This window comes from Gadus chalcogrammus, chromosome 5 (genome assembly GCF_026213295.1).
Source record: "Gadus chalcogrammus isolate NIFS_2021 chromosome 5, NIFS_Gcha_1.0, whole genome shotgun sequence".
NCBI lineage: Eukaryota > Metazoa > Chordata > Actinopteri > Gadiformes > Gadidae > Gadus > Gadus chalcogrammus.
This window is the reverse complement of record NC_079416.1, coordinates 20,320,778-20,332,914: the sequence shown is the minus strand read 5'-3', so window position 1 is coordinate 20,332,914 and position 12,137 is coordinate 20,320,778. Positions and strand designations below refer to the sequence as shown.

Below are 12,137 nucleotides of genomic sequence, written 5' to 3'. Positions count from 1 at the left end.
TTAATCTCTCGTCATTACCATGGCGACGTGTGGCGGCTCTGTAGACCAAGACTAATAAACAGCAGTGAAAGAAAATATGCGCTAAAATTACACGATTTATACTGTTTCACAGAGTTGTATTTTTGGTACAAATGCTCAAAAGAGAGTGTGTGTGTGTGTGTGTGTGTGTGTGTGTGTGTGTGTGTGTGTGTGTGTGTGTGTGTGTGTGTGTGTGTGTGTGTGTGTGTGTGTGTGTGTGTGTGTGTGTGTGTGTGTGTGTGTGTGTGTGTGTGTGGTTGAGTCCAACTGTAAAACTCCCCCACAGACGCCACAAGTATCTCCAAAACAAGCTCTATTCCTCCCTAGGGAGCACCACCCTCAGGTTAGCATAAATGAGCTGTTACTACCTAGCTTAGCGTAGCCTAGCCTAGCCTGGAGAGACAGGCCCACCTCGATCCCCAACAGACTGGCGCCCCGAACCAATCAGGCGAGGGTGATGTGTGTCTGGGGGCGGGCTCTCCGTGTTGTTGGGCGTATCAACTACCGGCTGATTTGGGTAGGATTTGAATGTTCCGGGGTCAGCTGAACTGGGGTCAGCTGAACGGTGTTCTTTGTGGTCGTCTGTGTCTCTGTAAACTGCTCTACTGCGTGACGAGCCCACGGCACATTTGTGTGTGTGTGTGTGTGTGTGTGTGTGTGATAGATGTGTCTATTGAGTGTTCAGGAGTAACATTCACACTGTACTTTTCTGTGTGTGTGTGTGTGTGTGTGTGTGTGTGTGTGTGTGTGTGTGCGTGCACAAGGGTGGCTGTGTGTGTGCGTGATGGATGTGTGCAGGCACATGGCTGTGTGTTTGTGTTGTGGTTGTGCTAAATGCAGGCCGTTCGTTTGAAGGCCCTTTGTGCCTCGGTGGTCGTCATAGCAACCCGCTAGCTTTATGGCCCCCTACACACTACACCGCCACACTGCTACTCCCCGGCTCTCTCCCGTAACGCTCCAACTGCACTCACTGCGCTCCGACTGCCTGGTAAAAGGGGGGTCTCTCGAAGTCCAGGTGGGCGTAGCACCACGTGACTGATCGACGGCCGTGTCTCGCACACGACCAGACGTCTCACGAGGAGGAATCACAGACGAGGGTTAAAGAAAACACAGCTTCGTATGTGTAGGGGTGAACTCGGGATATGGGCTGCTCCACGCCAATGACACACGCACGCACGCACGCACATGCACACGCACGCGCACACGGAAGTCACGTATAAAGTACACATGCATTGAATGCAATCAAACTGCGCACACATGTTTGCCTGAATGCACAAACACAATAGGACACACATGCACAAGTGTACACCCCCCTCACCCCCACCCCGGCCCCCGCGCATGCTGAATATGCATTTATAGCCCAGAACGGTCTGGAACAGTCTGAATGGGTCGCCAGAGAGAACTTTTATTGTGCTATTTTTTGTCAACGTCAAACTTTCTGGCTCTCCCACCCTCTACATCTGCTCTGACAGGAGGGGGGGGGTGTTTGTGGGTGCGCACACACACACACACACCTGTGTGTATGTTCCCAAAAGTCTGTGTGTGTGTGTGTGTGTGTGTGTGTGTGTGTGTGTGTGTGTGTGTGTGTGTGTGTGTGTGTGTGTGTGTGTGTGTGTGTGTGTGTGTGTGTGTGTGTGTGTGTGTGTGTGTGTGTGTGTGTGTGTGTGTGTGTGTAAACCCCCATCTAACAGTGTTTAATACACTTACATCTGTAAGTGTGTGTCTGTGTGTGTGCAGCGTGTGCAAAAGCGTAAAGTGTCAGCAGTTGATAAGTGTGATGATTATGATTATGCTGAGTCGGCAGTCTGCAGTTACTGTGTGTGTGTGTGTGTGTGTGTGTGTGTGTGTGTGTGTGTGTGTGTGTGTGTGTGTGTGTGTGTGTGTGTGTGTGTGTGTGTGTGTGTGTGTGTGTGTGTGTGTGTGTGTGTTCCCCTCATATTCCCAGTATACTGCAGCTAATACACCAGGCTGCCAGAGAGAGAGAGAGAGAGAGAGAGAGAGAGAGAGAGAGAGAGAGAGAGAGAGAGAGAGAGAGAGAGAGAGAGAGAGAGAGAGAGAGAGAGAGAGAGAGAGAGAGAGGGAGAGAGGGAGAGAGGGAGAGAGAAAGAGAAAAACAGGGAGAGAGTATGAGAGCATGGTATAAATAGAGGCTGAGAGAGGATTTGGTTGGAGTGGGTTAATGTTGGCAAGTGTCTGCACATCAAATTTAAGCACACACACGCTCGCACACGCAAGCAAAACTTTTCAATGCATGCACTGACCTGACTGTTAGCATGCCTGTCTGACTTCTCGACGGTCTGCCTGTCCGTCTGTCCGTCTTTCTTCTAGGTAATGTACGGTATTTCTGGCCTATACAAACCTCTTCTCTGTGGCATCATCATCATCATTGTGGTTAGGGTATCCGATTATTTTCTCCTCCTTCTTCACTTCCTGTCCTCCAGTCTCCCTCCTCCTCCTGTATTCTCCCTTCCCATCCTCCTCCTCCTCTGTTCTCTCCTCTCCCCGTTCTGTCTCCTCCTTGTCCCTCACCTCCTCTCCCTCCCCCTCCTTCTTTACGTCCTCTCCTCTATTCTCCCTCCTCCTCCCCTGTTTTCCCTCCCCCTTCATCCTCTGTTTTCCCTCACCCTCCTCCTCCTCTCTTTTCCCTCACCCTCCTCCTCCTCCTCCTCACCTCCCACTCAGCTGCTGAAGAGGAACTACATTCAGGTGGAGCGTTTCCGTCTAAGTGTAATATCCCTGCCAGATGGAGAGGAACACTGACATATATTCCTCCTGAATCCGACCACATGCAGTTTCTGGAAATGCTTTTTCACGGATTCTCCTTTCCCTGGTTGTCAGCTTTACGTTTCAACCGCTTGTCTATTTTCTCTCAATTTTTCTATTTTCCAGCTTTCAGAATATATATATATTTTTTATTTTCTCAATACCCCCCTGCAGTACTCCGAATTACCCCTAGGGGCATGCATACCCCCATTAGAGAACCACTGCTCTAGATGATGAGACGACAGAACCGGGCCTGGGCCCGACGATCCATACTCCCTGAGTCAGCAGAAGGCTGAGGAGTGCCCTCCCCCCCCCCCCCCCCCCCCACACACACTCCAGCTGGGGTAGCACGGGTCGGTGGGCTATCGACGTCTTCGTTTGAGACCACACGCTGGGTCGTTGAGAGATTAAGATATCGACCCATCATGATGGCGCGTTTTGTTGGTCCGCATCGAGCTGATATCACGGTTCATCCCAGGTCCAATTGTCAGCTTCAATATGTTAAGAGGAAAGAAAAAATAAGCATAAGAGCGAAGAGGTTTGTACGCCGCAGCTGAACTTCAGCCACTCCTCTTGTTTCAGTCGTGATCTCGGATTCATGAATCATATCACGATATGGGCGGAGCACCGTTCACACAACCGCATCCCTACGTCGTGGTGGTGGGGGGGAGGGAGGGAATGGTTTTGGGTGGAGGGAGGGGGGGCTGACTGTACTGATGGGGACAGGCTGTTGGTGTTTTGCAGCTCAGTTTTCCGAGCGAACGGGAAGAGTTCCACCAGGGCTCTGAACCCCCTGGCAGTGGACAGCGGCTGGAGCACACTGAGCAGGTGGCCAAGTAACCTTCGGATACACGGCCACGGCCAGAGAACAGTGTTGTACTGTTTGTAACGCGGGCCTGTCTTCCTGTATTACGGGGATACTGGAACTCTGGCCTGAGTCCGTCGGCATAGCTCAGGAGGTGCTCTGATCTATATTTGGAAGGTTGCTGGTTCAAACCCCCGGCTCAGACGATTGTCGAGCGTGTCCCTGAGCAAGTCACCTCACCCTTACTGCTCCTGATGAGCTTGCTGTCGCCTTCCGTGGTTGACTCTACCGCCCTGGAGTCAATGTGTGTTTGAAACCGCTCTACGTCGCTGTGGATGTTAATGTGAATATGAACCGTTGTAAGTCACTTTGGATAAAGTCGTTCCCTAAAGCATAAACTTAAAACTATTCTATTGTTCTACAAAGCGCTTCTCGGACGGTCATAACGCTCGCTCTTGTCCTGCGGGTCGGACTCGTTTTCAAAGACGTTTCTTTTCGTGGCAGGAGTGGGATTAGTTTTGGCGTTGGGACGCCAGAATCGCTCCGGATCAACCCAGAGTTTGACACATCTCTGGGAACTTCACCCCAGCGATGAAAGCGTCTTTCCTGTAGCTCTCCCGGCCAGACGGCTCTGCCTTCCCTCCCCGCTGCAGAATGCCGAGGCCTGCCCGTGTGTGGAGGCTCCTGCCTTGGCTGGCTTGTTTCAGCCGAGGGGATTGTACTAATATGGAATTGGCCGGGAATCAGGAAATATTTTCCTAACCGCAGTTGATGAATGAGGCCGGGCGGGAGGGGGAAGGGGCTAAACGGGAGGGAGCGAGACCGTAGTAGTAGCGGGGAGCGGGGAGCTGGGAGCTAGTGGTAGCATTTAGTCTTTTTAGCAGATGGTTTCATACAAAGCGACTCGCTCGGCCAAGCGGAGCACAATCAAAGCATACCATCTAAATTGCAGCAACTACAGAAATATCCACGCTGCTGAGAAAAACAACCAGATGGAGAGCAGAGAGCAGCTTCAGGAATCAGAGAGATCTAGATCTTAGAATATTAAAGGATCAAGTTTAGGAGCTAGGATGAGGTGATATGAAGGAGGTGGTTAGGACTAGGAGGAGGAGGAGGTGGCTTGACACCAGGAGGTGGTGCTTGACAGTGGACACCAGTAGGAGGTGACTGGGTGGAGGAGGAGAAGGTGGTGGTTAGGAGGAGGAGGTGACTGGGTACTAGAAGGAGGCGGTTAGGAGTTAAGAGAAGGTGTCTAGGGGCTAGGATTTGGTGGCTAGGAGGAGCAAGGAGGAGGTAGCTGGCTATAAGGAGCTGGCTATGAGCAGATGAGTAGGAGGTCGCTGGGGAGTAGGTACGACAAGGAAGTGGCTAGGAGGAAGTGGCGGGCAGGAGGCGACCAGACACCGTCAGGAGGCGTCTAGGCACGAGAAGGTGTTGGCAAAGAGGAGCTAGGGGAAGGAGGAGTCAGGGAACCAGGAGTGAGACTAAAAGGCTAAAGCCCAGGAGCTTCAGGAGCGTTAGGTAGCGCTCCCACGTAATTGGAAGCAAATGTTCAGGTCGGGCCTGCACGACGTCTGGCTCTGCAGCGCTGTGCGTGTCGGCCGCACGGTCGGTTGCCATGGAGAAGGCCTCCTGACGGGGGGACTGGCGGCGTGCCCGGGAGGTTGACGCGGGTCCCTCCTCCCGCTCTTGACCTCTGACCCCCCCTGCAGCGGCGGACAGCCAGGAGGGGGGGGCGGAGGGGGGGGGGGAGCGGCTTCTGGGGGGGGAGAGAGAGAGAGAGAGAGAGAGAGAGAGAGAGAGAGAGAGAGAGAGAGAGAGAGAGAGAGAGAGAGAGAGAGAGAGAGAGAGAGAGAGAGAGAGAGAGAGAGAGAGAGAGAGAGAGAGAGAGAGAGAGAGAGAGAGAGAGAGAGAGAGAGAGAGAGAGAGAGAGAGAGAGAGAGAGAGAGAGAGAGAGAGAGTCGGGGTGGGACAGGAAGGGTTGAGGAGGAGGAGGCCTCGATGAATTTACGACCACCAAGTCGTCCAGGTGCTGCCGCTGAAATATGACTTTAGTTACACAAAACCCGGAGGCTCGTTCAGCAGCAGGGATGAGGTCTGGGATGAGGTCATCCCGGCAGCGTCAGCGGGACGTGGAGGCGGACTGAGAAGGTCCAGGGACAGCCCCCCCCCGGGGGAAGGCAGGGGAAGCATCAGTAGTGTGTGTGTAGAAGTGATTCCAGCACAAAATCCAAATTGGATTCGAATGACCGTGTGCCATAAATAGAACGATGCGCCGGCCTATACAAAGCGTACCAGTCAGTCAGTCCGTCCGTCCCCACTGACGGTGCTTCACCCACACAGCCGTCTGGTCCCGCCGCCTCCCCCAGCCCAGAGCCACGGCCCCCCCAGAGGGTTAATGAAGACCACCCCAGACCCCGTTCACCCCGGCCGCCCCGACCACCGAGTCGAGCGCACCCTTCCTTTCCCGTCCCTTTAACAAGCAGGCGTTCCACCGGGGAACGTCTGCTGTGGTCCTCGACCGACGGGCCCTCTCCTCCGCCCTAACCCTAGTCCTAACCCTAACCTCCACACTAACCCTAACCTCCACACTAACCCTAACCTCCACACTAACCCTGCTCCTAACCCTAACCTCCGCACCAACCCTAGTCCTAACCCTAACCTCCACACTAACCCTAACCTCCACACTAACCCTAGTCCTAACCCTAACCTCCACACTAACCCTAGTCCTAACCCTAACCTCCACACTAACCCTAGTCCTAACCCTAACCTCCACACTAACCCTAACCTCCACACTAACCCTAGTCCTAACCCTAACCTCCACACTAACCCTACTCCTAACCCTAACCTCCACACTAACCCTAGTCCTAACCCTAACCTCCACACTAACCCTACTCCTAACCCTAACCTCCACACTAACCCTAGTCCTAACCCTAACCTCCGCCCTAACCCTACTCCTAAACCTAACCACCACACTAACCCTAACCCTAACCCTAACCTTCACACTAACCCTAGTCGTAACCCTAACCTCCACCCTAACCCTAACACTTTCCTCCACACTAACCCTTAAGGCTTAGTTATTGTTCTACGTTGACGCAACGCAAGGGGGTTTACGGAGCCATTACGTCCTTGCGGACCCTCCTTGTGTCAACCGCAAGGGCCTGACGTGCGCCTCCCAAAAAGTTTAACTCTGCGTCGAGGCGACACAGCAGCAGCAAGCGCTGTGATTGGTCTGCTCACCAAATCCCGACGCAGAACCGAAACAGGGTCACGACGGCGTCAAGGCGACTGCCTGGTCATTGCGTTGCGTCAACGTGGGACCATAACTGAGCCTTTACCCTGACCCTAACCCTCCCTACTACGTTCTGAAGGTCGAGATGTCTTCCTCCTTCACTGACCCGGTCTCGAGGCCTCGTCTCGGAGTGATGAGGTCACTGAGGAGAGACCAGACCCATATTTGGGTTTGTTACTTTAAACGGGCTTCGAGGGAGACGACCGTTGAGTCTCAGCCCAAAGTATATATTTTTTTTCTCCGCTCGGAAACCGAAGGCGTGACCTTCAGAAGGTCCCGGGCTGTCCTTCCGGCGCCTTCCTGCCTCGGATAGCGCGGGCGGTGGCCGGCGGAGGCGCGGTGTTATTTTGGGAACAGATCAATCTCAATTTCTGGTGTATCTGTCAGGGGCCTCTTCAAACACAGCCCAGCATATAATCTCCATCTCTTCCTCTTCCATGTTCCTCGTCTCAAAACCCTCGACTCCCCCCGTCATTTTATTTTCCTTCCGTCGGTCAGACTCCCGTAGCTCCCCTCCACACTCTCCCCCTCACCCCCCCCCCAACCCCCCCTTCACCCGCTCCACCCCCATGAACACCACCTCTTCCTCCTCCACCTCCACCACGACCACCATCTCTTTCTCCTCCACCTCCACCACGACCACCATCTCTTTCTCCACCACCACCACCACCACCTTTCACCTCCACCATCTTCTCCTCCTCCACCTCTTTCTCTTTCTCCTCCTCATCCACCTCTTTCACCACCTCCTCCACCTCCTTCTCCTCCACCACCCCCTCTTTCTCCTCCACCTCCACCACGACCACCATCTCTTTCTCCTCCACCACCACCACCACCTTTCACCTCCACCATCTTCTCCTCCTCCACCTCTTTCTCTTTCTCCTCCTCATCCACCTCTTTCACCTCCTCCTCCACCACCTCCTTCTCCTCCACCACCCCCTCTTTCTCCTCCACCTCCACCACGACCACCATCTCTTTCTCCTCCACCACCACCACCACCTTTCACCTCCACCATCTTCTCCTCATCCACCTCTTTCACCTCCTCCTCCACCTCCTTCTCCTCCACCACCCCCTCTTTCTCCACCTCCACCCCCACGACCTCTTGGCTCCTCCTCCCCGCTGGATGCGAGCGCTGACCTCATTGCGGTCCTCCAGGGCCCGGCTGCTCCAGGAAGCTGTTAAGTGGCTTCCCTCTCGAGTGGCAGCGAGACAGAGCCGGCTTTCATAGGGGGGGGGGGGGGGGGGGGGGGGGTCTGGCTGCTCTCCTTCAGGTCCTCCCCTCGCAGCGGCTCCCTCGGTGCAGCCCCGCACTAATTAACCCCACGGCGTCTTGTAAAAGCGTCGGGCACAGCGGGGTTGCCGCGGCGATGCCAGGCGGAGCCCATGCCAGCTGTTTCCTGTTAGCCTGTTAGCGTGCGTTAGCATGCCAGCGATTGCCAGGGCTAATCTGCGCCCGGCTGGGGAGAGATACGGAAGGGCCCTCTTTGGGATTTAACCAGATGTAAACACAGCTACGTTAGCGTCGTAGCACTCTAGGGACTACAGAGATACGGAAGGGCCCTCTTTGGGCTGTGACCAGATGTAAACACAGCGCTACGTTAGCGTCGTAGCACGCTAGGGACTACAGAGATACGCAGGGCCCACTGTGGGCTCCAACCAGATGTAAACAGAGCGCTACGTTAGCGTCGTAGCACGCTAGGGACTCCACTCCAGCCTTGTGCAGTGCTGTATTCGCATGGCGGTCAGACAGCCCTGAGTAGTTGGTCTATTGATAGTTTGCATATTTATTTCCTCATTTATGAAGAGCATCTTATATTTGTATATATAATATATATATATCGATATATATTTCCATTTCTAGTATCTACATCCAGATTCCCCATACATGTCCATGTGGATCTATATCTATATCTATCTATTGAGCTATGTTCAGTATACACATTTGACCTCATGCTTTGAAATAGACAAGGGAAGTACAGTTTTAACTTTGATGACTACAGAGTCTTGTTCGCTGATTCACAGTCACTGGTCTTCTCCCTGCTGTCTGATGCAGAGATCCCATTTCCATGGAAACATAAAGTCTACTGCAACTGAGAAAAATCTATTTTATTTGTACACGGACACACACACACACACACACACACACACACACACACACACACACACACACACACACACACACACACACACACACACACACACACACACACACACACACACACACACACACACAGAGAGAGTTACTCCTGCACACACACACACACAGAGAGAGAGAGAGTTACTCCTGCACACACACAGATACTCTCGCACACACACACACATATATACTGAAATCTGCAGCCAGGAATCTGTGCTCAGCAGCCAACTGCAGAAGTGTGTGTATTCAGAATCACCCAAGAAACCAACTGAGATTTTTATGAGATACACACGCAGTCTTTCATTTGGGACTTGTTTGTGTTGTGGCTCATCCTTGGGGATGTTAGCACACACACTCACAGACACACATACTCCAGCTCCAAAGCTGAATGTATGGAACACAAAACTCCACTTTCTTGAGTCCCACGTTTGACCTCTGAGATCCCGGGCCCCTGGTCCACAACCACTCCAACCTTGCTGTATTGACCGTTCTCTCTCGTTCTCTCTCTCTCGTTCTCTCTCTCTCGTTCTCTCTCTCTCGTTCTCTCTCTCTCTCTCGTTCTCTCTCTCTCTCTCTCGTTCTCTCTCTCTCTCTCGTTCTCTCTCTCTCTCTCTCTCTCTCTCTCTCTCTCTCTCTCTCTCTCTCTCTCTCTCTCTCTCTCTCTCTCTCTCTCTCTCTCTCTCTCTCTCTCTCTCTCTCTCTCTCTCTCTCTCTCTTCCCCCCCCCCACCCAGACATTCACAGCGTGGTGTAACTCCCACCTCAGGAAGGCAGGGACCCAGATAGACAACATCGAGGAGGACTTCAGGGACGGCCTGAAGCTCATGCTGCTGCTGGAGGTCATCTCAGGTGAGGACCCCAGGTGGTGGTGTGGGGGGGGGGATCACACCTCATGCTACCAGTCAGCAGCCCCCGGCTGAGAGGGGGCACGGCTGCCAAAGTTTAATTCACCAAACATCAGATCATTGTTGATGTCGAGTAAAACTCAATAACTCTGTTTAACTATATATATATATATATATATATATATATATTTGCGGTGTGTATACAGTATATACTGTGTATCCCTAGTGGAAGCATTGCCCTAGGCAGTATCCTAAACAATGGGAAAAGAGAAGAGAAAGATTCCTCTATGTTAACATGATCAATGTCTGTCTCTCTCTCCTGACTTAATGTCCGTCTCTCCTGCCTGTCTGTCTGTCTGTCTGTCCCTCTCTCCCTTCTGTCTGTCTGTCTCTCCTGCCTGCATTTCTGTCCCTCTCTCTCTTCTGTCTGTCCCTCTCTCCTGCCTGTCTCTCCCTCCCTTCTGTCTGTCTGTCTGTCTCTCCTGCCTGCATGTCTGTCCCTCTCTCCCTTCTGCCTGTCTCTCTCCTGTCTGTCCCTCTCTCCCTTCTGTCTGTCTGTCTGTCTCTCCTGCCTGCATGTCTGTCCCTCTCTCCCTTCTGCCTGTCTCTCTCCTGTCTGTCCCTCTCTCCCTTCTGTCTGTCCCTCCCTCCTGCCTGTCTGTCTCCCTCCCTCTGCTGCCTGTCTGTCTGTGTCCAGGCGAGCGCCTGGCCAAGCCGGAGAGAGGGAAGATGAGGGTGCACAAGATCTCCAACGTGAACAAGGCGCTGGACTTCATCGCCGGCAAGGGGGTGAAGCTGGTGTCCATCGGCGCAGAAGGTGGGCGGGGCCAGCGAACGACCAGCCGCCGTACAGTCGGAGCGAGGCTACCGCTAACGAGCCGACGCTAGCACGTTGCTGGCAGAGCGGCGGAGCTATCCGTCGCTCTGTTCACATCTTGCACGTTACAAATAATGGATTCATCTCAGATGAACCCCCCAAAACCACATCGAGCTCTGAACAATAAATAGTATTTTTTTTAGTGTTTGCTGTCTCCCAGGGATAATGGTTTAGGCTACTTGCCGCGACGCTTCTCCTGCCTGTTAGCTCCGCAGCGCCGCCGCGGGCTAATGAGATGCGTGTTCCGGAATGTTCCGTAGGAATTCTGGTCCTCTGCTGTCACACACACACACAAAAAGGCAAACGAACACGGACACACTGTCTCGCAAACTAACACACACACGCAAACAAACACGCAAACTTGCCCACATGCACGTTGTGAGAGGTCTATGGCCGGTTGGTGACGTTCGGTGTACTGCTTGGTAAACAAGAGTTTAATCCAGGTTAAATACACAGTGGGTCTGGGGGGGAGCTCCACCCTCCACCCTCTACCTTGAACCAGCACCACCTCCATGTTGAACCAGCACCACCCCTCTTACCCAGCCTCTGATTAAGGTTCAAAATACACGTCTAGTGTTTCAGTACAGTGCAAACGCATTGATCTCAAGAAGGTTTAACTGAACACAGACAGTCCCTCACACACAGTCACGCACAAACGCACGAAGGCACACACACACACATGCACACGCACACGCACAGTCACCCACCATCATAGAGCAGACTAAGCCAGAGCAGCATTCCAGACAGATTAGCCGGCCGGAGTCCTGTCTCTGACGCAGGGGGGAGGGGCTTAGGGGTGGGGGGGAGGGGCTTAGGGACTGGGGGTCAGGTGTGTGACCCCCACACCTAGGGTCACACACCTGACCCTAGGTCAGCAGGCGTGTCGTGGGCGGGCTGAGGGGTCGGCCTGTTGAATGAGTGAACTGGGTGATGAGTGAATCAATAAGTGAGTGATTAAACGAGTAACTAAGTAATTAACATTCAGCAATTAACCCATTGGTGAATCAATGAATGAACCAATTAACGATTTCATTAAATAAGAAATGATTCGGAATTAATTAACAAATTATTTCTGAATGAGTGAATTAATCAGTTAATGAGTGGATTAATTCATGAAGGAGACCATCAATGAGTCAATAGAAGAACAAATGAATGTATCCCCGCAAGAGGAAGGGGTCAAATCCCTTCCCCCCCTCAAAGCACACCCAATGCTCAGCTAATCATATAACTGAGGCTTAAATTGTTCAAATATGTCCGTTAGAGCTTTCTGATTGGATTAGTGGAGCCGCCAATCGTTAGGGAAGGCGGGAGATTAAGTGTTTTTTTGAGTGTCGGTGGGTGGGTTTGTTCACCACGCAACCACAGATCATAGACTATTGAGATAAGATGATTGATGAAGTGATT

General features: G+C 52.7%; 1 protein-coding gene across 1 annotated transcript in view; it reads left to right on the top strand.

Moving 5' to 3' along the window:
• Positions 1 to 12,137, top strand: part of actn1 (actinin, alpha 1) — a 43,118-nt gene that overhangs the window by 14,207 nt on the left and 16,774 nt on the right. The window contains exons 2-4 of the mRNA XM_056589776.1: positions 9,746 to 9,860; positions 10,554 to 10,725; positions 11,604 to 11,622. Of these exons, the coding sequence (XP_056445751.1) occupies positions 9,746 to 9,860; positions 10,554 to 10,725; positions 11,604 to 11,622 (306 nt within the window). The remainder of the gene's footprint in view (positions 1 to 9,745; positions 9,861 to 10,553; positions 10,726 to 11,603; positions 11,623 to 12,137) is intronic.